Here is a 26,290-nt window from a genome sequence, read left to right as displayed (position 1 = left end):
ATAAAGTATATACACTGAGTATAGAAAACATTAAGAACACCTGTTGTTTCCATGACATAGACTGACCAGGTGAACCCAGGTGAACACTATGATCCCCTATTGATGCCACTTGTTAAATCAGCGTAGATGAAGGGGAGGAGACATGTTAAAGAAGGATTTCCACACCTTGTAGAGTCCATGCCCTGACGAATTGAGGCTGTTCTGAAGGGGGGGGTCAACTCACTCTACTACACACAGCCAAACTCCACTCTACCACACACAGCCAAACTCCACTCTACCACACACAGCCAAACTCTACTCTACTACACACAGCCAAACTCCACTCTACTACACACAGACAAACCTCACTCTACCATACACAGCAAAACTCCACTCTACTACACACAGACAAACCTCACTCTACCATACACAGAAAAACTCCACTCTACCACACACAGCCAAACTCCACTCTACTACACACAGCCTAAATACACTCTACTACACACAGCCAAACTCCACTCTACTACACACAGCCAAACTCCACTCTACCACACACAGCCAAACTCCACTCTACTACACACAGACAAACCTCATTCTACCATACACAGCAAAACTCCACTCTACCACACACAGCCAAACTCCACTCTACTACACACAGCCTAAATACACTCTACCACACACAGCCAAACTCCACTCTACCACACACAGCCAAACTCTACTCTACTACACACAGCCAAACTCCACTCTACTACACACAGCCTAAATACACTCTACTACACACAGCCAAACTCCACTCTACTACACACAGACAAACCTCACTCTACCATACACAGAAAAACTCCACTCTACCACACACAGCCAAACTCCACTCTACTACACACAGCCTAAATACACTCTACTACACACAGCCAAACTCCACTCTACTACACACAGCCAAACTCCACTCTACCACACACAGCCAAACTCCACTCTACTACACACAGACAAACCTCATTCTACCATACACAGCAAAACTCCACTCTACCACACACAGCCAAACTCCACTCTACTACACACAGCCTAAATACACTCTACTACACATAGCCAAACTTCACTCTACTACACACAGCCTAAATACACTCTACCATACACAGCCAAACTCCACTCTACTACACACAGCCAAACTCCACTCTACTACACACAGCCAAACTACACTCTACCACACATAGCCAAACTGCTACACATAGCCAACTTACACATAAAGAAAGAGGGTGAGAGGGAGGGTTGAGAGAATAGTAGGCCCTATCATCATACAAACACTGCTTCGAGATAGAAGTACAGAGAAAAAGAGAGAGAGAGAGGGAGAGAGCGAGAGAGAGCGAGAAAGAGTGAGAGAGTGAGAGCGAGAGAGAGCGAGAGAGAGAGAGAGAGCGAGAGAGAGTGAGAGAGAGCGAGAGAGTGAGAGAGAGAGAGAGAGAGGGAGAGAGAGCGAGAGGGAGAGAGTGAGAGAGAGAGTGAGAGAGAGCGAGAGAGAGTGAGAGAGAGAGCGAGAGTGAGAGAGAGCGAGAGAGAGAGAGGGAGAGAGTGAGAGAGAGCAAGTGAGAGAGAGAGTGAGAGAGAGCGAGAGAGAGAGAGAGGGAGAGAGCGAGAGAGTGAGAGAGAGCGAGAGAGAGAGAGCGAGAGAGAGGGAGAGAGCGAGAGAGAGATACTGAGAGAGAGCGAGAGAGTGAGAGAGAGCGATAGCGAGAGAGTGAGAGAGAGCGATAGAGAGAGCGAGAGAGCGAGAGTGAGAGAGAGAGAGAGAGAGAGAGCGAGAGAGAGAGAGAGAGCGAGAGAGTGTGAGAGAGCGACAGAGAGAGAAAGAAAGAGAGAGAAGAAGAGAGCGACAGAGAGAGAGAGCGAGAGAGAGAGAGCGAGAGAGAGCGAGAGAGCGACAGAGAGAGAAAGAAAGAGAAGAAGAGTGCGACAGAGAGAGCGAGAGAGAGAGAGCGAGAGAGAGCGAGAGCGAGAGAAAGAGAGAGAGAGAAAAAAAGAGACATCACCATTCATTTCATTATCTGATTCCACATCACTCTCTCCTCTCTTCCAGCCCAGCTCAGACTATTGACCCCTCTCTCCCTTCATGTATGTGGCAAGCAGGCAGGCAGCAGGAGAAACTAAGTTTCCCCTCAGACCCCCTCCGTATTAGTATCATAACTATCCTGACCTCCGTGGCACCGCGGGCCAGCACATAGCACCCTACATTCCATTAGTACTAAACAAAAGAAGGGGACATGGAGAGATTGAATCAATCAGGAGAGCCACCAGGACTGAAGGGGGAGAGGATGTGTGTGTGTGTGTGTGTGTGTGTGTGTGTGTGTGTGTGTGTGTGTGTTGTGTGTGTGTGTGTGTGTGTGTGTGTGTATGTGTGTGCAGCTAGGTCTGGAGGCAGGAGGCAAAGGTATGACACTGATTCAACATCATTATTCCCCCAAATGTCAGTTTTGTGCTGCGTCAATTGGAACGACAGGAACCTTCCCAGAGTGACAGACTGCACAGTGAGACACTCTGTTCTGCAGCTCTGATGCAGTTTGCAGCTCTTAATTGTGGCAGTACTTTTTATCAGTCTGACTCGTTTGCTGGGCTGGCAAAGACTCTTTAAAGTGGTCTAATGCCACTGAGAGGTGGTGGCAGGGATGGGCTGATTAAGAAGGAGAGGTGAAGAGAACAGGAGAGAGGAGGATCCCCCTCCCACACAGCCAGGTCTCCATTCTCATCACCTCTTCTTCTCCCCTGTCTCATTACCAAGGCTTTGACTCAATAAAGACTGGATAAAGAGGCAGATGCCCACAGGCCAAATCCCCCTCAGACATTTTTTCCTTTAGTCTCTCCCCCTCTCTCCGGCACTTCCTGCTCCCCAACTCTCTCAATTCAATTGAATTCAAAGGGCTTTATTGGCATGGGAAACATACGTTTACATTGCCAAAGCAAATGGAATAGTCAATTAACAAAAGGGATAATAAACAAGGGAAACATTAGTACATCTCTCTCACCCTCTGTTTCCTCACCCAACTCTCTCTCTCTCTCACCCTCTGTTTCCTCACCCCAACTCTCTCTCTCTCTCACCCTGTTTCCTCACCCCAACTCTCTCTCTGTCTCCCTCTCTCTCTTTCTATCTCTCTCTCTCTCTCACCCTGTTTCCTCACCCCAACATTCTCTCTCTCTCTCTCTCACCCTCTGTTTCCTCACCCCACTCTCTCTCTCTCTCTCTCTCTCTCTCACCCTCTGTTTCCTCACCCCAACTCTCTCTCTCTCTCTTTCTCTCTCTCTCTCTCTCACTCACCCTCTGTTTCCTCACCCCAACTCTCTCTCTATCACCCTCTGTTTCCTCACCCCAACTCTCTCTCTCTCTCTCACCCTCTGTTTCCTCACCCCAACTCTCTCTCTCTCTGTCTCCCTCTCTCTCTTTCTATCTCTCTCTCTCTCTCTCTCTCATCCTATGTTTCTTCACCCCAACTCTCTCTCTCACTCTGTTTCTTCTCCCCAACTCAATTCAATTCAATTCAATTCAATTCAAGGGCTTTATTGGCATGGGAAACATGTGTTAACATTGCCAAAGCAAGTGAGGTAGACAACATACAAAGTGAATATACAAAGTGAAAAACAACAAAAATTAACAGTAAACATTACACATACAGAAGTTTCAAAACAATAAAGACATTACAAATGTCATATTATATATATACAGTGTTTTAACAATACACAAATGGTTAAAGGACACAAGATAAAATAAATAAGCATAAATATGGGTTGTATTTACAATGGTGTTTGTTCTTCACTGGTTGCCCTTTTCTCGTGGCAACAAGTCACAAATCTTGCTGCTGTGATGGCACACTGTGGAATTTCACCCAGTAGATATGGGAGTTTTTCAAAATTGGATTTGTTTTCGAATTCTTTGTGGATCTGTGTAATCTGAGGGAAATATGTCTCTCTAATATGGTCATACATTGGGCAGGACTCTTTCTTCTCCCCAACTCTCTCTCTCTCTCTCTCTCTCTCTCTCTCTCTCATCCTCTGTTTCTTCTCCCCAACTCTCTCTCTCTCTCTCTCTCTCTCCCTCTCTCTCTCTCTCTCTCTCATCCTCTGTTTCTTCTCCCCAACTCTCTCTCTCTCTCTCACCCTGTTTCTTCTGCTGATTTACATGTTTAATTCACTGGTGCCCTTTCCCTGTTGGTGATCAGGAAGCAACCTCAGATCAGTGCTGCTCTCCTGTTGACAGACTACTGCTGCACAGCACAGCTCTATAGACACAGCAAACACAGGGTAAAACAGGGTAACACAGAGTAACACAGGGCACACAGGGTAACACTGGGTAAAACAGGCTAATACAGGGTAACCAAAGGTAACACAGAGTAACACAGGGCACACAGGGTAACACTGGGTAAAACAGGCTAATACAGGGTAACCAAAGGTAACACAGAGTAACACAGGGCACACAGGATATCACTGGGTAACACGGGGTAAAACAGGGTAACACGGGGTACACAGGGTAACATGGGGTAACACGGGGTGAAACAGGGTAACACGGGGTAAAACAGGGTAACACTGGGTAACACGGGGTAAAACAGGATAACACTGGGTAACACGGGGTAAAACAGGATAACACTGGGTAACACGGGGTAAAACAGGATAACACTGGGTAACACTGGGTAAAACAGGGTAACACTGGGTAACACGGGGTAAAACAGGGTAACACGGGGTAAAACAGGGTAACACTGGGTAACACGGGGTAAAACAGGGTAACACTGGGTAACACGGGGTAAAACAGGGTAACACTGGGTAACACGGGGTAAAACAGGATAACACTGGGTAACACGGGGTAAAACAGGCCAATACAGGGTAAAAAAGGTAACACAGGGTGACTAATGGCACACAGGGTAAAACAGGGTAACAAAAGGTAACACACTGTAACAGAGGGCCAAACGGGGACAGGAAGAAGCAGACCAAAATAACAGGGTAGTCAAGATCCATCTGGGACATAGGACCAGGGTGAGTCAGACCACATTGGCCTGAGTTGACCTAGGACTGCACATCAGCATTGTGAGAGGCCTATGGAGACAGTAGTGAGGGCTTTGAAACACATGGAAGAGGTCAGAGTTCAGTTCTTAAATAAGATAGCAGGCACTGCGATCTCAATCTGAAGAACCTTTGAGTTCTACCTCAAAGCAGATGACCCCCAAAAATATTCTGGAGTTTTTGTTGTCAGTTAGTGTTGACCAGCGTACAGCCTATTGTAGCTTGTTATAGCTCAGTGACAGAGTGTGAGAGAGAATTTGTTTGCTTCCCAAACGGCAGCCCATTCCCTATATCAGCCACTCCTTTTGACCAGGGCCCATAAGTAGTGCACGATATACGGAATAGGGTGCCATTTGGGACGCATCATTCTGTTAGCTGGATAGCAAGGGTCTGAGTACACCTGAGTCCTCCAGAGCTGAGCTCAGCGCACACACACACACACACACACACACACACACACACACACACACACACACACACACACGTACATACACAGTTTTTCTAAGCTGTTGAGCTGTGAAGGAGAGAGTGAGTGACAGGTGTGTGTGTCCTGAGACGGAGGTGAAGAGAAGTGCTGAGACAGCTCACGTCGTGTGACCCCCTCCATGTGTGTGTGTGTGTGTGCCTGTTTCCTAGAGCCAGGCTGCAGTGTCAGGGCTAGCTTTGATCTGTCTAGCAGGCAGGCAGAAGGGTACCAGGGTGATGGCTAATCTGCCTGGCCTGCCTGCCCGGCACCATTATGTATGAATTAGACTTGAAGGAAGGCTTGTAGGAGCTGCTGAACCCCTCTGAACAGAGAACAAGGGGGTTAAGGGTGGACGGGGACGCAATGACTTCAGGACAAAAACAAAAACTTTCCCCTAACAGGTGTCAAGTAGAGCTAGATCTACGACTAGAGCGCACTACCCTACCTCCACCCCCTACCTCCACCCCCTACCTCCACCCCCTACCTCCCACCCCATCCCTCCACCCTCTACCTCCACCCCTACCTCCACCCCTACCTCCACCCCATCCCTCCATCCCCTACCTCCCCCCACCCCATCCCTCCACCCCTACCTCCACCCCATTCCTCCATCCCCTACCTCCACCCCATCCCTAAATTCCCTACCTCCACCCCATCCCTCCATCCCCACCTCCATATCCTCCACCCCCCTACCTCCACCCCATCCCTCCATCCCCACCCCATACCTCCACCCCTACCTCCATCCCCTACCTCCACCCCATCCCTTCATCCCCACCTCCATCCCTACCTCCCCCCACCCCTCCATCCCCATCCCTCCATCCCCTACCTACCTCCATCCCCTACCTCCACCCCATCCCTCCATCCCCTACCTCCACCCCCCTCACCTCCACCCCATCCCTACCTCCATCCCATCACTTCATCCCCTACCTCCATCCCCTATCCCCTCCACCCCCCACCTCCATCCCCTACCTCCATCCCATCACTTCATCCCCTACCTCCATCCCATCACTTCATCCCCCTACCTCCATCCCATCACTTCATCCCCTACCTCCATCCCATCCTTCATCCCCATCACCTCCATCCCATCACTTCATCCCCTACCTCCATCCCATCACTTCATCCCCTACCTCCACCCCATCACTTCATCCCCACCTCCATCCCATCACTTCATCCCTACCACCCCATCACTTCATCTCCATCCCATCACTTCATCCCTTCATCCCCTACCTCCCATCACTTCATCCCCTACCTCCATCCCATCACTTCATCCCCTACCTCCATCCCATCACTTCATCCCCTACCTCCATCCCATCATCATTTCCATCCCATCACTTCATCCCCTACCTCCACCCCATCACTTCATCCCCCTTCCTCCACCCCATCACTTCATCCCCTACCTCCATCCCATCCCTTCATCCCCTACCTCCACCCCATCACCTTCATCCCCTACCTCCATCCCATCACTTCATCCCCTACCTCCACCCCATCACTTCATCCCCTACCTCCATCCCATCACTTCATCCCCTCATCCCATCACTTCATCCCCTACCTCACTTCACCTCCACCATCCCCCATCACTTCATCCCCTACCTCCATCCCATCACTTCATCCCCTACCTCCATCCCATCACTTCATCCCCCCTCCATCCCATCACTTCATCCCCTACCTCCATCCCATCCCTTCATCCATCACTTCATCCCCTACCTCCACCTCCATCCCATCACTTCATCCCCTACCTCCACCCCATCACTTCATCCCCTACCTCCATCCCATCACTTCATCCCCTACCTCCACCCCATCACTTCATCCCCTACCTCCACATCCCATCACTTCATCCCCTACCTCCACCCCATCACTTCATCCCTACCTCCACCCCATCACTTCATCCCCTACCTCCACCCCATCACTTCATCCCCTACCTCCATCCCATCACTTCATCCCCTACCTCCATCCCCCCCATCACTTCATCCCCTACCTCCACCCCATCACTTCCCCATCCCATCACTCACTTCATCCCCTACCTCCACCCCATCACTTCATCCCTACCTCCACCCCATCACTTCATCCCCTACCTCCACCCCATCACTTCATCCCCCTACCTCCACCCCATCACTTCATCCCCTACCTCCACCCATCACTTCATCCCCTACCTCCACCACTTCATCCTACCTCCACCCCATCACTTCATCCCCTACCTCCATCCCATCACTTATCCCATCCATCCCATCACTTCATCCCCCCTCCACCCCATCACTTCATCCCCTACCTCCACCCCATCACTCATCCCCATCCCATCACTTCATCCCCTCCTCCATCCCATCACTTCATCCCCTACCATCCATCCCATCTACCTCCTTCATCCCCTACCTCCATCCCATCACTTCATCCCCTACCTCCACCCCATCACTTCATCCCTACCTCCACATCCCATCCCTTCATCCCCCCCTCCATCCCATCACTTCATCCCCTACCTCCATCCCATCACTTCATCCCCTACCTCCACCCCATCACTTCATCCCCTACCTCCACCCCATCACTTCATCCCCTACCTCCACCCCATTCATCCCCTACCTCCACCCCATCACTTCATCCCCTACCTCCATCCCATCACTTCATCCCCTACCTCCACCCCATCACTTCATCCCCTACCTCCACCTCCATCCCATCACTTCATCCCCTTCCTCCACCCCATCACTTCATCCCCTACCTCCATCCCATCACTTCATCCCCTACCTCCACCCCATCCCTCCCCCATCCCCTCATCCCCTACCTCCATCCCTCACCATCCCCCATCCATCCCATCACTTCATCCCCTACCTCCACCCCATCACTTCATCCCCTACCTCCATCCCATCATCATCCCCTACCTCCATCCCCATCCTCCTACCTCCATCCCATCACTTCATCCCCCTACCTCCACATCCCATCCCTCCATCCCATCACTTCATCCCCTACCTCCACCCATCACTTCATCCCCTACCTCCACCCCATCACTTCATCCCCTACCTCCACCCCATCACTTCATCCCCTACCTCCACCTCCATCCCATCACTTCATCCCCTACCTCCATCCCATCACTTCATCCCCTACCTCCATCCCATCACTTCATCCCCTACCTCCACCCCATCATCCTTCCTCCACCCCTTCATCCCCTACCTCCACCCATCCCTCCATCCCATCACTTCATCCCCTACCTCCACCCCATCACTTCATCCCCTACCTCCACCCCCACCCCATCACTTAATCCCCTACCTCCATCCCATCCTTCATCCCTACCTCCATCCCATCACTTCATCCCCTACCTCCACCCCATCACTTCATCCCCTACCTCCACCCCATCCTTCATCCCCTCCTCCCATCACTTCATCCCCTACCTCCACCCCATCACTTCATCCCCTACCTCCACCCCATCACTTCATCCCCTATCACTTCATCCCACCATCCCATCACTTCATCCCCTACCTCCCCATCACTTCATCCCCTACCTCCCCCATCACTTCATCCCCTACCTCCATCCCATCACTTCATCCCCTACCTCCATCCCCCATCCCCTACCTCCACCCCATCACTTCATCCCCTACCTCCACCCCATCCCCTACCTCCATCCCATCCTTCATCCCCTACCTCCACCCCATCCTCCATCCCTACCTCCTCGTCACTCCCATCACTTCATCCCCTACCTCCACCCCATCACTTCATCCCCTACCTCCATCCCATCACTTCATCATCCCCCATCCCCTACCTCCACCCCATCACTTCATCCCCTACCTCCACCCCATCACTTCATCCCCTACCTCCATCCCATCACTTCATCCCCTACCTCCATCCCATCACTTCATCCCCTACCTCCATCCCATCACTTCATCCCCTACCTCCACCCCATCACTTCATCCCCTACCTCCATCCCATCACTTCATCCCCTACCTCCATCCCATCCATCCCTACCTCCACTTCTCATCCCCTACCTCCATCCCATCACTTCATCCCCTACCTCCATCCCCATCCATCCCATCACTTCATCCCCTACCTCCATCCCATCACTTCATCCCCTACCTCCATCCCATCACTTCATCCCCTACCTCCACCCCATCACTCCATCCCCTACCTCCATCCCATCACTTCATCCCCTACCTCCATCCCCATCCCCATCCATCCCCACCATCCCCATCCCTCTTCATCCCCCTTCACCTCCACCCCATCACTTCATCCCCTACCTCCACCCCATCACTTCATCCCCTACCTCCACCCCATCACTTCATCCCCTACCTCCATCCCATCACTTCATCCCCTACCTCCACCCCATCACTTCATCCCCTACCTCCACCCATCACTTCATCCCCTACCTCCATACCCCATCCCATCACTTCATCCCCTACCTCCATCCCATCACTTCATCCACCCCCCTACCTCCACCCCATCACTTCATCCCCTACCTCCACCCCACCCATCACTTCATCCCCTACCTCCACCCCATCACTTCATCCCCTTCCATCCCATCCTTCATCCCCTACCTCCACCCCATCACTTCATCCCCTACCTCCACCCCATCACTTCATCCCCTACCTCCACCCCATCCTTCATCCCCTACCTCCATCCCATCACTTCATCCCCTACCTCCACCCCATCACTTCATCCCCTACCTCCACCCCATCACTTCATCCCCTACCTCCATCCCATCACTTCATCCCCTTCCTCCATCCCATCACCATCCCTACCTCCATCCCATCTCTTCATCCCCTACCTCACCCCTACCTCCACCCCCATCACTTCATCCCCTACCTCCACCCCATCCATCCCCTACCTCCATCCCATCACTTCATCCCCTACCTCCACCCCATCACTCCATCCCCTACCTCCACCTCATCACTTTATCCCCTACCTCCACCCCATCCCTTCATCCCCTACATCCATCCCATCACTTCATCCCCTACCTCCACCACATCTCTTCATCCCCTACCTCCACCCCATCACTTCATCCCCTTCCTCCACCCCATCACTCATCCCCTCCATCCCATCACTTCATCCCCTACCTCCACCCCATCACTTCATCCCCTACCTCCATCCCATCACTTCATCCCCTACCTCCACCCCATCACTTCATCCCCTACCTCCACCCCATCACTTCATCCCCTACCTCCATCCCATCACTTCATCCCCTACCTCCATCCCATCACTTCATCCCCTACCTCTCCACCCATCCCATCACTTCATCCCCTTCATCCCATCACTTCATCTCCACCTCCATCCCATCACTTCATCCCCTACCTCCACCCCATCACTTCATCCCCCCTCCACCTCCATCCCATCACTTCATCCCCTACCATCCATCCCATCACTTCATCCCCTACCTCCACCCCATCACTTCATCCCCTACCTCCACCCCATCACTTCATCCCCTACCTCCATCCCCCCATACCTCATCCCCTACCATCCATCCCATCACTTCATCCCCTACCTCCATCCCATCACTTCATCCCCTACCTCCACCCCATCACTTCATCCCCTACCTCCATCCCATCACTTCATCCCCTACCTCCACCCCATCACTTCATCCCCTCATCCCTCCATCCCATCTTCATCCCTACCTCCACCCCATCACTTCATCCCCCCTACCTCCATCCCATCACTTCATCCCTACCTCCATCCCATCACTTCATCCCCTACCTCCACCCCATCACTTCATCCCCTACCTCCACATCCCATCACTTCATCCCCTACCTCCACCCCATCACTTCATCCCCTACCTCCATCCCATCCATCCCCATCACCTCCATCCCCATCACCATCCTCCATCCCATCACTTCATCCCCTACCTCATCCCCACCCCATCACTTCATCCCCTACCTCCATCCCATCACTTCATCCCCTACCTCCACCCCATCACTTCATCCCCTACCTCCACCCCATCACTTCATCCCCTACCTCCACCCCCCTTCATCCCCTACCTCCATCCCATCACTTCATCCCCTACCTCCATCCCATCACTTCATCCCCTACCTCCACCCCATCACTTCATCCCCTACCTCCATCCCATCACTTCATCCCCACCTCCACCCCATCACTTCATCCCCTACCTCCATCCCATCACTTCATCCCCTACCTCCACCCCATCCTCCATCCCATCACTTCATCCCCTACCTCCACCCCATCACTTCATCCCCTACCTCCACCCCATCACTTCATCCCCTACCTCCACCCCATCACTTCATCCCCTATCCCTCCACCCCATCACTTCATCCCCTACCTCCACCCCATCACTTCATCCCCCTCCATCCCATCCCCATCCCCTACCTCCATCCCATCACTTCATCCCCTACCTCCCATCCCATCACTTCATCCCCTACCTCCACCCCATCACTTCATCCCCTACCTCCATCCCATCACTTCATCCCCTACCTCCACCTCATCACTTCATACCTCCATCCCCATCCCTCCATCCCATCACTTCATCCCCTACCTCCACCCCATCACTTCATCCCCTACCTCCACCCCCCATCTCCATCCCATCACTTCATCCCCTACCTCCATCCCATCACTTCATCCCCTACCTCCACCCCATCACTTCATCCCCTACCTCCACCCCATCCCCCATCACTTCATCCCCTACCTCCATCCCATCACTTCATCCCCTACCTCCACCCCATCACTTCATCCCCTACCTCCATCCCATCACTTCATCCCCTACCTCCACCCCATCCATCCCCTACCTCCACCCCATCACTTCATCCCCTACCTCCACCCCTTCATCCCCTCACCTCCACCCCATCACTTCATCCCCTACCTCCACCCCATCACTTCATCCCCTACCTCCACCCCATCACTTCATCCCCTACCTCCACCCCATCTCTTCATCCCCTACCTCCATCCCATCACTTCATCCCCTTCCTCCATCCCATCACTTCATCCCCTACCTCCACCCATCTCTTCATCCCCTACCTCCACCCCATCACTTCATCCCCTACCTCCACCCCATCACTTAATCCCCTACCTCCATCCCATCACTTCATCCCCTACCTCCACCCCATCGCTCCATCCCCTACCTCCACCTCATCACTTTATCCCCTACCTCCACCCCATCCCTTCATCCCCTACATCCATCCCATCACTTCATCCCCTACCTCCACCACATCTCTTCATCCCCTACCTCCACCCCATCACTTCATCCCCTTCCTCCACCCCATCACTTCATCCCCTACCTACATCCCATCACTTCATCCCCTACCTCCACCCCATCACTTCATCCCCTACCTCCATCCCATCACTTCATCCCCTACCTCCACCCCATCACTTCATCCCCTACCTCCACCCCATCACTTCATCCCCTACCTCCATCCCATCACTTCATCCCCTACCTCCATCCCATCACTTCATCCCCTACCTCCACCGCATCACTTCATCCCATCACTTCATCCCCTTCCTCCACCCCATCACTTCATCCCCTACCTCCATCCCATCACTTCATCCCCTACCTCCACCCCATCACTTCATCCCCTACCTCCACCCCATCCCATCACTTCATCCCCTACCACCATCCCATCACTTCATCCCCTACCTCCACCCCATCACTTCATCCCCTACCTCCACCCCATCACTTAATCCCCTACCTCCACCCCATTCATCCCCTACCTCCATCCCATCACTTCATCCCCTACCTCCATCCCATCACTTCATCCCCTACCTCCACCCCATCACTTCATCCCCTACCTCCATCCCATCACTTCATCCCCTTCCTCCACCCCATCACTTCATCCCCTACCTCCATCCCATCACTTCATCCCCCCTCCACCCCATCCCTCCATCCCATCACTTCATCCCCTACCACCATCCCATCACTTCATCCCCTACCTCCATCCCATCACTTCATCCCCTACCTCCACCCCATCACTTCATCCCCTACCTCCATCCCATCCTTCATCCCATCACTTCATCCCCTACCTCCATCCCATCACTTCATCCCCTACCTCCATCCCATCTTCATCCCCTACCTCCATCCCATCACTTCATCCCCTACCTTCACCCCATCACTTCATCCCCTACCTCCATCCCATCACTTCATCCCCTTCCTCCACCCATCACTTCATCCCCTACCTCCACCCCATCCCTCCATCCCATCACTTCATCCCCTACCTCCATCCCATCCCTTCCTCCATCCCCTTACCTCCACCCCATCACTTCATCCCCTACCTCCACCCATCCCCTACCTCATCCCCTACCTCATCCCCCTCATCCCCTACCTCCATCCCATCACTTCATCCCCTACCTCCATCCCATCACTTCATCCCCTACCTCCACCCCACTTCATCCCCTACCTCCACCCATCCCATCCTCCACCCCATCACTTCATCCCTACCTCCATCCCATCACTTCATCCCCTACCTCCACCCCATCGCTCCATCCCTACCTCCACCCCATCACTTTATCCCCTACCTCCACCCCATCCTTCATCCCCTACCTCCACCCCATCACTTCAACCCCTACCTCCACCCCATCCCTTCATCCCCTACCTCCACCCCATCACTTCATCCCCTACCTCCACCCCATCACTTCATCCCCTACCTCCATCCCATCACTTCATCCCCTTCCTCCATCCCATCACTTCATCCCCTACCTCCACCCATCTCTTCATCCCCTACCTCCACCCCATCACTTCATCCCCTACCTCCACCCCATCACTTAATCCCCTACCTCCATCCCATCACTTCATCCCCTACCTCCACCCCATCCCTCCACCCCATCGCTCCATCCCCTACCTCCACCTCATCACTTTATCCCCTACCTCCACCCCATCCCTTCATCCCCTACATCCATCCCATCACTTCATCCCCTACCTCCACCACATCTCTTCATCCCCTACCTCCACCCCATCACTTCATCCCCTTCCTCCACATCCCATCACCCCTTCATCCCCCCTCCACCACATCCCATCACTTCATCCCCTACCTCCACCCCATCACTTCATCCCCTACCTCCATCCCATCACTTCATCCCCTACCTCCACCCCATCACTTCATCCCCTACCTCCACCCCATCACTTCATCCCCTACCTCCATCCCATCACTTCATCCCCTACCTCCACCCCATCACTTCATCCCCTACCTCCACCCCATCACTTCATCCACCCCATCACTTCATCCACCCCCACTTCATCCCCTACCTCCCATCCCATCACTTCATCCCCTACCTCCACCCCATCACTTCATCCCCTACCTCCACCCCATCACTTCATCCCCTACCTCCACCCCATCACTTCATCCCCTACCTCCATCCCATCACTTCATCCCCTACCTCCACCACCATCACTTCATCCCCTACCTCCACCCCATCACTTCATCCCCTACCTCCATCCCATCACTTCATCCCCTCCACCATCCATCCCATCACTTCATCCCCTACCTCCATCCCATCACTTCATCCCCTACCTCCATCCCATCACTTCATCCCCTACCTCCATCCCATCACTTCATCCCCTACCTCCACCCCATCACTTCATCCCCTACCTCCATCCCATCACTTCATCCCCTACCTCCATCCCATCACTTCATCCCCTACCTCCACCCCATCACTTCATCCCCTACCTCCATCCCATCACTTCATCCCCTACCTCCATCCCATCACTTCATCCCCTACCTCCACCCCATCCCATCACTTCATCCCCTACCTCCATCCCATCACTTCATCCCCTACCTCCACCCCATCACTTCATCCCCTACCTCCATCCCATCCTTCATCCCCTACCTCCACCCCATCACTTCATCCCCTACCTCCATCCCATCACTTCATCCCCTACCTCCATCCCATCACTTCATCCCCTACCTCCACCCCATCACTTCATCCCCTACCTCCATCCCATCACTTCATCCCCTACCTCCACCCCATCACTTCACCTCCATCCCATCACTTCATCCCCTACCTCCACCCCATCATCCCCCTCCATCCCATCACTTCATCCCCTACCTCCATCCCATCACTTCATCCCCTACCTCCATCCCATCACTTCATCCCCTACCTCCACCCCATCACTTCATCCCCTACCTCCATCCCCACTTCATCCCATCACTTCATCCCCTACCTCCACCCCATCACTTCATCCCCTACCTCCATCCCATCACTTCATCCCCTACCTCCATCCCATCACTTCATCCCCTACCTCCATCCCATCACTTCATCCCCTACCTTCACCCCATCACCATCCCCTACCCCATCCCATCACTTCATCCCCTACCTCCACCCATCACTTCATCCCCTACCTCCATCCCTCCATCCCATCACTTCATCCCCTACCTCCACCCCATCACTTCATCCCCTACCTCCATCCCATCACTTCATCCCCATCACCATCCCCACCTCCATCCCATCACTTCATCCCCTACCTCCACCCCATCACTTCATCCCCTACCTCCACCCCATCCCTCCATCCCCTACCTCCACCCCATCACTTCATCCCCTACCTCCACCCCATCACTTCATCCCCTACCTCCATCCCATCACTTCATCCCCTACCTCCACCCCATCCCCATCCCCATCCTCCACCCCATCACTTTATCCCCTACCTCCACCCCATCACCTTCATCCCCTACCTCCACCCCATCACTTCATCCCCTACCTCCACCCCATCCCTTCATCCCCTACCTCCATCCCATCACTTCATCCCCTACCTCCACCCCATCACTTCATCCCCTACCTCCATCCCATCACTTCATCCCCTTCCTCCATCCCATCACTTCATCCCCTACCTCCACCACATCTCTTCATCCCCTACCTCCACCCCATCACTTCATCCCCTACCTCCACCCCATCACTTCATCCCCTACCTCCATCCCATCACTTCATCCCCTACCTCCACCCCATCGCTCCATCCCCTACCTCCACCTCATCACTTTATCCCCACCTCCACCCCATCCCTTCATCCCCTACATCCATCCCATCACTTCATCCCCTACCTCCACCACATCTCTTCATCCCCTACCTCCATCCCATCACTTCATCCCCTTCCTCCACCCCATCACTTCATCCCCTACCTCCATCCCATCACTTCATCCCCTACCTCCACCCCATCACTTCATCCCCTACCTCCATCCCATCACTTCATCCCCTACCTCCACCCCATCACTTCATCCCCTACCTCCACCCCATCACTTCATCCCTACCTCCATCCCATCACTTCATCCCCTACCTCCATCCCATCACTTCATCCCCTACCTCCACCCATCACTTCATCCCATCACTTCATCCCCTACCTCCACCCCATCACTTCATCCCCTACCTCCATCCCATCACTTCATCCCCTACCTCCACCCCATCACTTCATCCCCTACCTCCACCCCATCCCTCCATCCCATCACTTCATCCCCTACCTCCATCCCATCACTTCATCCCCTACCTCCATCCCATCACTTCATCCCCTACCTCCACCCCATCACTTCATCCCCTACCTCCATCCCATCACTTCATCCCCTACCTCCACCCCATCACTTCATCCCCTACCTCCATCCCTCCATCCCATCACTTCATCCCCTACCTCCACCCCATCACTTCATCCCCTACCTCCATCCCATCACTTCATCCCCTACCTCCACCCCATCACTTCATCCCCTACCTCCATCCCATCACTTCATCCCCTACCTCCACCCCATCACTTCATCCCCTACCCCATCCCATCACCTTCATCTTCATCCCCTACCTTCATCCCACCTCCATCCCCTACCTTCACCCCATCACTTCATCCCCTACCTCCATCCCATCACTTCATCCCCTACCTCCACCCCATCACTTCATCCCCTACCTCCATCCCATCACTTCATCCCCTTCCTCCACCCCATCACTTCATCCCCTACCTCCATCCCATCACTTCATCCCCTTCCACCCCATCACTTCCCATCACTTCATCCATCCCATCACTTCATCCCCTACCTCCACCCCATCACTCCATCCCCTCCACCTCCACCCCATCACTTCATCCCCTACCTCCACCCCATCACTTCATCCCCTACCTCCATCCCATCACTTCATCCCCTACCTCCACCCCATCACTTCATCCCCTACCTCCATCCCATCACTTCATCCCCTACCTCCACCCCATCACTTCATCCCCTACCTCCACCCCATCACTTCATCCCCCACCCCATCCATCCCATCACTTCATCCCCTACCTCCATCCCATCACTTCATCCCCTACCTCCACCATCCCATCCCACTTCATCCCCTACCTCCACCCCATCACTTCATCCCCCCTATCCCTCCATCCCATCACTTCATCCCCTACCACCATCCCATCACTTCATCCCCTACCTCCACCCCATCACTTCATCCCCTACCTCCACCCCATCTTCATCCCCATCCACCCCCATTCATCCCCTACCTCCATCCCATCACTTCATCCCCTACCTCCACCCCATCACTTCATCCCCTACCTCCATCCCATCACTTCATCCCCTTCCTCCACCCCATCACTTCATCCCCTACCTCCATCCCATCACTTCATCCCCTACCTCCATCCCATCACTTCATCCCCTACCTCCATCCCATCACTTCATCCCCTACCTCCACCCCATCACTTCATCCCCTACCTCCATCCCATCACTTCATCCCCTACCTCCACCCCATCACTTCATCCCCTACCTCCATCCCATCACTTCATCCCCCTACCTTCACCCCATCACCTTCATCCCCTACCTTCACCCCCCATCACCTCCATCCCATCACTTCATCCCCTACCTCCATCCCATCACTCATCCCCTCCACCCCATCACTTCATCCCCTACCTTCATCCCCTACCTCCATCCCATCACTTCATCCCCTACCTCCACCCCATCACTTCATCCCCTACCTCCATCCCATCACTTCATCCCCTTCCTGCACCTCATCACTTCATCCCCTACCTCCATCCCATCACTTCATCCCCTTCCTCCACCCCATCACTTCATCCCCTACCTCCATCCCATCACTTCATCCCCTTCCTGCACCTCATCACTTCATCCCCTACCTCCACCCCATCACTTCATCCCCTTCCTCCACCCCATCACTTCATCCCCTACCTCCATCCATCACTTCATCCCCTACCTCCATCCCATCACTTCATCCCCTACCTCCACCCCATCACTTCATCCCCTACCTCCATCCCATCACTTCATCCCCTACCTCCATTCCATCACTTCATCCCCTACCTCCACCCCATCACTTCATCCCCTACCTCCATCCCCTCCACCCCATCCCTCCACCCCATCGCTCCATCCCCTACCTCCACCCCATCACTTTATCCCCTACCTCCACCCCATACCTTCATCCCCTACCTCCACCCCATCACTTCAACCCCTACCTCCACCCCATCCCTTCATCCCCTACACCCCATCCCCATCCCCTACCTCCACCCCATACCTTCATCCCCTACCTCCACCTCATCACTTTATCCCCTACCTCCACCCCCTACCTCCACCCCATCCCTCCACCCCTACCTCCACCCCTACATTCACCCCTACTGGGTAAATAAGGAATTAAAAGGGGGCCACAGAAAGAAAGGAGAGTGAGAGAGAGAAAGAAGGAGAAAGAGAGAGACAGAGACAGAGAGAAAGAAAGAAGGAGAGAGGGAGAGAGAGAGAGAGAGAGAGAGAGAGCGAGAGAGAAAGAGAGAAAGAGAGAGAGAGAGAGAGAGAGAGAGGAGAGAGAGAGAGAGAGAGAGGGAACATTGTGTGATGTCTTTTTATCTGCTGTGTGTCAGAGAAGAAGACATGCTCCTCCTAACCATTCAGGCAGTGAGAGAAAAGCTGGTGGAGTTGACCTGTGCAGGAGTAGAGGAGGGAGGAAGGATGTTACGTGTACATGTGTGCTGAGGAGGGAGGGAATCTCTTACCTGGAGCAGCCAGTAGCACCTGCGGTGGAAAGTGGGGATGATGGAGGAGTGGACGTAACAGCCATACAGACACTGCAGAGGGAGGAAACACAGAGACAGAACAGCCGTTATAGTATAGTTACAGTGTAACTCAACACAATAGACTGACCTCCACCCCCACTGACTCCCGATCCCTGACCTTTAACCCCTGATCACACACACAGGCCATTGTCTTCAGGACAAAGGTAGCAGTGACCTGGGACAAGCTGCTATGAAAACTGATAAGGTTGAATGGGTTAATACCACCTCGCACCCCTATCTCTCTCTCTTCCTCTTTCTCTCCTTTCCCTTTCCCTCTCTCCACCCCCTTTCTCCTCTCTTCCTCTTTCTCTCCTTTCCCTTTCTCTCTCTCTCTCTGTCCCTCCCTCCCTCTCTCTCTCTCTCTCTCTCTCTCCCTCCCTCTCATTCCATTCTCATTCTCCTCTCCCTGAACATAACCATAAGACTCTCCCTCCTGCCATAACCCCCCTCTCACCTGGAGAGGTCTCCTGACAGGATGATTCAGGTGCTCCTACATCCCCCTTCCCCCTCCCCTCCTCCTCACCCCCTGCAGGGCCCGACATGCTACGTAGCGTTACTAAAGCCAGGCATTTATTCATATCCTTATCGCACACAGATAATACAGTGCCTGGGGGCTCTTTATCCGTGGAGAGAGAGAGAGAGAGAGAGAGAGAGAGAGAGCTAGAGAGAGAGAGAGAGAGACAGACAGACAGAGAGAGAGAGAGAGAGTGAGAGAGAGAGAGAGAGAGAGAGAGAGAGAGAGAGAGAGAGAGAGCCGGAGCACAGCCACAGAGTCCAGGTCAAAAGTTGTTCACTCTATAGGGAACAAGGTGACATCTGGGATGCAAGCTAACAGCTACAGCAGCACAACATTACAACACAACACCTGGGTAGGGCAGCGGTTCACTCCACTTACTCCAAAACCTTCCCAATGCTCCTCATACTCTGAATCCTATGGGCTCTGTCCAAAGGTACTTCACTATGGCCTATATGAATAGTATACCATTTTGGAAGCGGCCCTACTCAGAGAGGCCTACAATCCCAGCTCCCTGGTTTACAGACACAGCTAGTCCTGTTACAGCCTCACACTGAATCTGGCTGGCAGCGGGGAAATACACTGTGTAATGCAATATTTGTGATGTGAACAGAGTAGTAGTGGATTCCTCTTAAGACAAGGAGTTTGCTTGGCTCTTGGAGGAATAAATCAATCTAGTCTAGTGTTTGTTTAAGCCTCTTGTTCTCCAAACCACTCTGGGATATCTGTTTATTTAGAAAGGAAGAGGAGCTGGAGTGGTTTACTGCATGGCAGCCTGACACACACACACACACACACACACACACACACACACACACACACACACACACACACACACACACACACACACACACACACACACACACACACACTATTCATTCACTAGTGTTCAATAAGGTAAACAGTGTTTCCCAGGGCCGTGTAGATCTGAAAGGGTAGGAGGTTGTAGAGAGGAGGTGAGTGGTGTGAGGATGTATGTGTCTCTATGTTTTGGTCTTGTTAAACTAAAAACCAGTTCTAAAGAGTAGGGCCTGCAGAGGAACCGAGTCTGGATTAACACCAGTTCTAAAGAGTAGGGCCTGCAGAGGAACCGAGTCTGGATTAACACCAGTTCTAAAGAGTAGGGCCTGCAGAGGAACCGAGTCTGGATTAACACCAGTTCTAAAGAGTAGGGCCTGCAGAGGAGTAGGGCCTGCAGAGGAACCGAGTCTGGATTAACACCAGTTCTGGAAAGAGTAGGGCCTGCAGAGGAACCGAGTCTGGATTAACACCAGTTCTAAAGAGTAGGGCCTGCAGAGGAACCGAGTCTGATTAACACCATTAACACCAGTTCTAAAGAGTAGGGCCTGCAGAGGAACCGAGTCTGGATTAACACCAGTTCTAAAGAGTAGGGCCTGCAGAGGAACCTGAGTCTGGATTAACACCAGTTCTAAAGAGTAGGGCCTGCAGAGGAACGAGTCTGGATTAAACCAGTTCTAAAGAGTCTGCAGAGGAACCGAGTCTGGATTAACACCAGTTCTAAAGAGTAGGGCCTGCAGAGGAACCGAGTCTGGATTAACACCAGTTCTAAAGAGTAGGGCCTGCAGAGGAACTGAGTCTGGATTAACACCAGTTCTAAAGAGTAGGGCCTGCAGAGGAACCGAGTCTGGATTAACACCAGTTCTAAAAGAGGGCCTGCAGAGGAAGGTCTGGATTAACACCTCAAAGTAGGGCCTGCAGAGGAACCGAGTCTGGATTAACACCAGTTCTAAAGAGTAGGGCCTGCAGAGGAACCGAGTCTGGATTAACACCAGTTCTAAAGAGTAGGGCCTGCAGAGGAACCTAGTCTGGATTAACACCAAAGGGCCTGCAGTCTGGATTAACACCAGTTCTAAAGAGTAGGGCCTGCAGAGGAACTGAGTCTGGATTAACACCAGTTCTAAAGAGTAGGGCCTGCAGAGGAACTGAGTCTGGATTAACACCAGTTTAACACCAGTTATAAAGAGTAGGGCCTGCAGAGGAACTGAGTCTGGATTAACACCAGTTCTAAAGAGTAGGGCCTGCAGAGGAACTGAGTCTGGATTAACACCAGTTATAAAGAGTAGGGCCTGCAGAGGAACTGAGTCTGGATTAACACCAGTTCTAAAGAGTAGGGCCTGCAGAGGAACTGAGTCTGAATTAACACCAGTTCTAAATAGTAGGGCCTGAAGAGGAACTGAGTCTGAATTAACACTCATTTGCAAACATCAAACAGTCTGATTAATTATACCAGCAGTGCCACAGACACCGGGCTGGGTGTGGAAAGACCATCACACATCTTAACATACGCATAAACACACACAGTAATGAGAGCACAAACACAGCACACACATAGACACACTCACATGAGCAAACACACACACATAAACAGACACACATAGACAAGCATGATACAATAGATCAAATAGTCACCGGGTGTTCCAATTGTCTACAACACAAAGCAGCCATTTAGTGATAATACCAGCGCTACAGAGCACCACGTGACATGTGATGTGGACTTCCATCTGGTCTCATTGTTACACTGTAACACCATCCATTACTTCTGTCTGGAATAGAACACATACCTCCACCCACTACCACTGCTCTGTCATCCATTACTACTGTCTGGAATAGAACGCATACCTCCACCCACTACCACTGCTCTGTCATCCATTACTTCTGTCTGGAATAGAACGCATACCTCCACCCACTACCACTGCTCTGTCATACATTACTACTGTCTGGAATAGAACGCATACCTCCACCCACTACCACTGCTCTGTCATACATTACTCCTGTCTGGAATAGAACGCATACCTCCACCCACTACCACTGCTCTGTCATACATTACTCCTGTCTGGAATAGAACGCATACCTCCACTCACTACCACTGCTCTGTCATCCATTACTACTGTCTGGAATAGAACGCATACCTCCACCCACTACCACTGCTCTGTCATCCATTACTTCTGTCTGGAATAGAACGCATACCTCCACCCACTACCACTGCTCTGTCATCCATTACTTCTGTCTGGAATAGAACGCATACCTCCACCCACTCCCACTGCTCTGTCATCCATTACTTCTGTCTGGAATAGAACGCATACCTCCACCCACTACCACTGCTCTGTCATCCATTACTTCTGTCTGGAATAGAACGCATACCTCCACCCACTCCCACTGCTCTGTCATCCATTACTTCTGTCTGGAATAGAACGCATACCTCCACCCACTACCACTGCTCTGTCATCCATTACTTCTGTCTGGAATAGAACGCATACCTCCACCCACTCCCACTGCTCTGTCATCCATTACTTCTGTCTGGAATAGAACGCATACCTCCACCCACTCCCACTGCTCTGTCATCCATTACTTCTGTCTGGAATAGAACGCATACCTCCACCCACTCCCACTGCTCTGTCATCCATTACTCCTGTCTGGAATAGAATGCATACCTCCACCCACTACCACTGCTCTGTCATACATTACTCCTGTCTGGAATAGAACGCATACCTCCACCCACTACCACTGCTCTGTCATCCATTACTACTGTCTGGAATAGAACGCATACCTCCACCCACTCCCACTGCTCTGTCATCCATTACTCCTGTCTGGAATAGAACGCATACCTCCACCCACTACCACTGCTCTGTCATCCATTACTCCTGTCTGGAATAGAACGCATACCTCCACCCACTACCACTGCTCTGTCATACATTACTCCTCTCTGGAATAGAACGCATACCTCCACCCACTACCACTGCTCTGTCATCCATTACTACTGTCTGGAATAGAACGCATACCTCCACCCACTACCACTGCTCTGTCATACATTACTCCTGTCTGGAATAGAACGCATACCTCCACCCACTACCACTGCTCTGTCATCCATTACTACTGTCTGGAATAGAACGCATACTTCCACCCACTACCACTGCTCTGTCATACATTACTCCTGTCTGGAATAGAACGCATACCTCCACCCACTCCCACTGCTCTGTCATCCATTACTCCTGTCTGGAATAGAACGCATACCTCCACCCACTACCACTGCTCTGTCATCCATTACTCCTGTCTGGAATAGAACGCATACCTCCACCCACTACCACTGCTCTGTCATACATTACTCCTCTCTGGAATAGAACGCATACCTCCACCCACTACCACTGCTCTGTCATCCATTACTACTGTCTGGAATAGAACGCATACCTCCACCCACTACCACTGCTCTGTCATACATTACTCCTGTCTGGAATAGAACGCATACCTCCACCCACTCCCACTGCTCTGTCATCCATTACTACTGTCTGGAATAGAACGCATACCTCCACCCACTACCACTGCTCTGTCATACATTACTCCTGTCTGGAATAGAACGCATACCTCCACCCACTACCACTGCTCTGTCATCCATTACTCCTGTCTGGCAATGGACAGTTATAAACACACAGTTATAGACACACAGTTATAAACACACAGTTATAGACACACAGTTATAGACACAGTCTCATTTTCACACATACATGTACACACTGACACTCATTCACATACACTGTCAGACAAAGCATGCCTACAGACAGAGCTCAGTACACTCCAAGTGCTTATCAGTAATTCAAGACCCATATCATTTACCAGTGTTTGTGAGTCTCTCTCCAGGCTGAGCGGCTTGGTGACAAAGTGACAGCAGCAGAGCCATTATTTGCTGTCTTCGGGCTGTGACAGATGACAGCACATCACTGGGCCAGCATTTCAACCAGAATTACACACGCACACACATAGTGACACGCAAGCACACATGCACACGCACTTGCTGACAAAAACACACACACACACACGCACACGCACACACACACACAGTTTCTCAGTGTGTACATTTCCTCTCCCCTGACACTCACTGGCAGATTTCTGCTACTTTGTACTGAAGGTGCAACAGAGTAACGATAGAACATGAGACAACACACCACTGTTGAAAATCATTTACAAGCACCGTGGCTATAATGTATTCACTCCGTGTCATTGTAGTCAGGACACAATAAGAGTTACAACCACGGACGCCCTCCAAAGTCAAACACCGATGAAGCAAATTCATTTGGGAGATGTCACTGAAATAAACACCGCTACGGAGTTCAATGAGGACCAATGGGTCACAGACAGACAGGCAGGCAGGCAGACAGACAGACGTATCCTAGGTGTATCCTAAATGACACTGTGTTCCCTATAGTGTGCTACTTTTGATCAGGGCCCATATAGGGAATAAAGTGCCCTTTGGGACATAACCAAACACACACCCAGCTCCCCAGACCAGAGCAGAGCAGAGCAGTCCAGACCAGACCAGTCCAGACCAGACCAGTCCAGAGCAGTCCAGAGCAGTCCAGACCAGTCCAGAGCAGTCCAGACCAGTCCAGCGCAGTCCAGACCAGTCCAGAGCAGTCCAGACCAGAGCATGCTTAAATAAAGTACTCAGACATAACAGCCAGCAGGGCCACCAGCCGTCACATGATCTGACAGCCCAGGTTCCTGTCCGAGCCTGTCGCCCAGGCAACGTGTCACTCAGACCCATCCATCATGGAGGACGAGAGACGTGAGGCGAGGAACGGCAAAAGGAGGAGTGGGGCAAGGTTGGCAGAGAGAGAGAGAGAGAGAGAGAGAGAGAGAGAGAGAGAGAGAAATAGAGAGAGAACGAGACAACGAGAGAGAGAGAAATAGAGAGGGAGACAGTGATAGAGAGATAGATAGAGAGATAGAGAGAGACAGATAGACAGAGATAGAGAGAAAGAGAGAGAAATAGAGAGAGAAATAGTGATAGAGAGATAGATAGAGAGAGACAGAGAGAGATAGCGATAGAGAGATAGAGAGAGACAGAGATAGAGAGACAGAGAGAGAAAGAGAGAGAAAGAGAGAGAAATAGTGATAGAAAGATAGAGATAGAGAGAGACAGAGAGAGATAGCGATAGAGAGATAGAGACAGAGAGAGAGAAAGAAAGAGACAGAGATAGAGTGAGAGAAAGAGAGAGACAGAGAGAGATAGAGAAAGAGAGAGACAGAGAGAGATAGAGATAGAGAGAAATATATAGAGAGAAATAGAGAGGAGAGTGAGGAAAAGGGGAAACTCTCTCATTAGATCATAATGACGTGTGAACTGTGAAGGCATCTCTTAATCAGACCGTGACACCTTATTTATGTTGCCAATTTGCTGTTTTCTCCAGCGTGACGACAGCAACGTCTTACTGTCTGAGCCCTGCCATGCGTCTGTCTATATGTCTGTCTGACAGTCTGTCTGTGTTACAATGAGCACACCGGCACTCTCAGCCAGCTCTGGAATCATTAGGCCAACTCTCTCCTCCACTGCTATTTCTTCTCTATATTCTCTATATTCTCTACAGTACAGTAGATCTCC

The 26,290-nt window shown here is 52.2% G+C and overlaps 1 protein-coding gene across 1 annotated transcript in view; it reads right to left on the bottom strand.

Moving 5' to 3' along the window:
• LOC115102345 (calmodulin-binding transcription activator 1-like) overlaps positions 1-26,218 on the bottom strand; it is a 129,520-nt gene extending 103,302 nt beyond the window's left edge. The window contains 2 exon segments of the mRNA XM_065006054.1: positions 19,323-19,394; positions 26,180-26,218. Coding sequence (XP_064862126.1) covers positions 19,323-19,394; positions 26,180-26,218 — 111 coding nt within the window.
• Between the last annotated feature and the right edge of the window lie 72 nt (positions 26,219-26,290).

This window comes from Oncorhynchus nerka, linkage group LG20 (assembly GCF_034236695.1).
Source record: "Oncorhynchus nerka isolate Pitt River linkage group LG20, Oner_Uvic_2.0, whole genome shotgun sequence".
Taxonomy (NCBI): domain Eukaryota; kingdom Metazoa; phylum Chordata; class Actinopteri; order Salmoniformes; family Salmonidae; genus Oncorhynchus; species Oncorhynchus nerka.
This window is presented reverse-complemented; position numbering and strand designations above follow the sequence as displayed.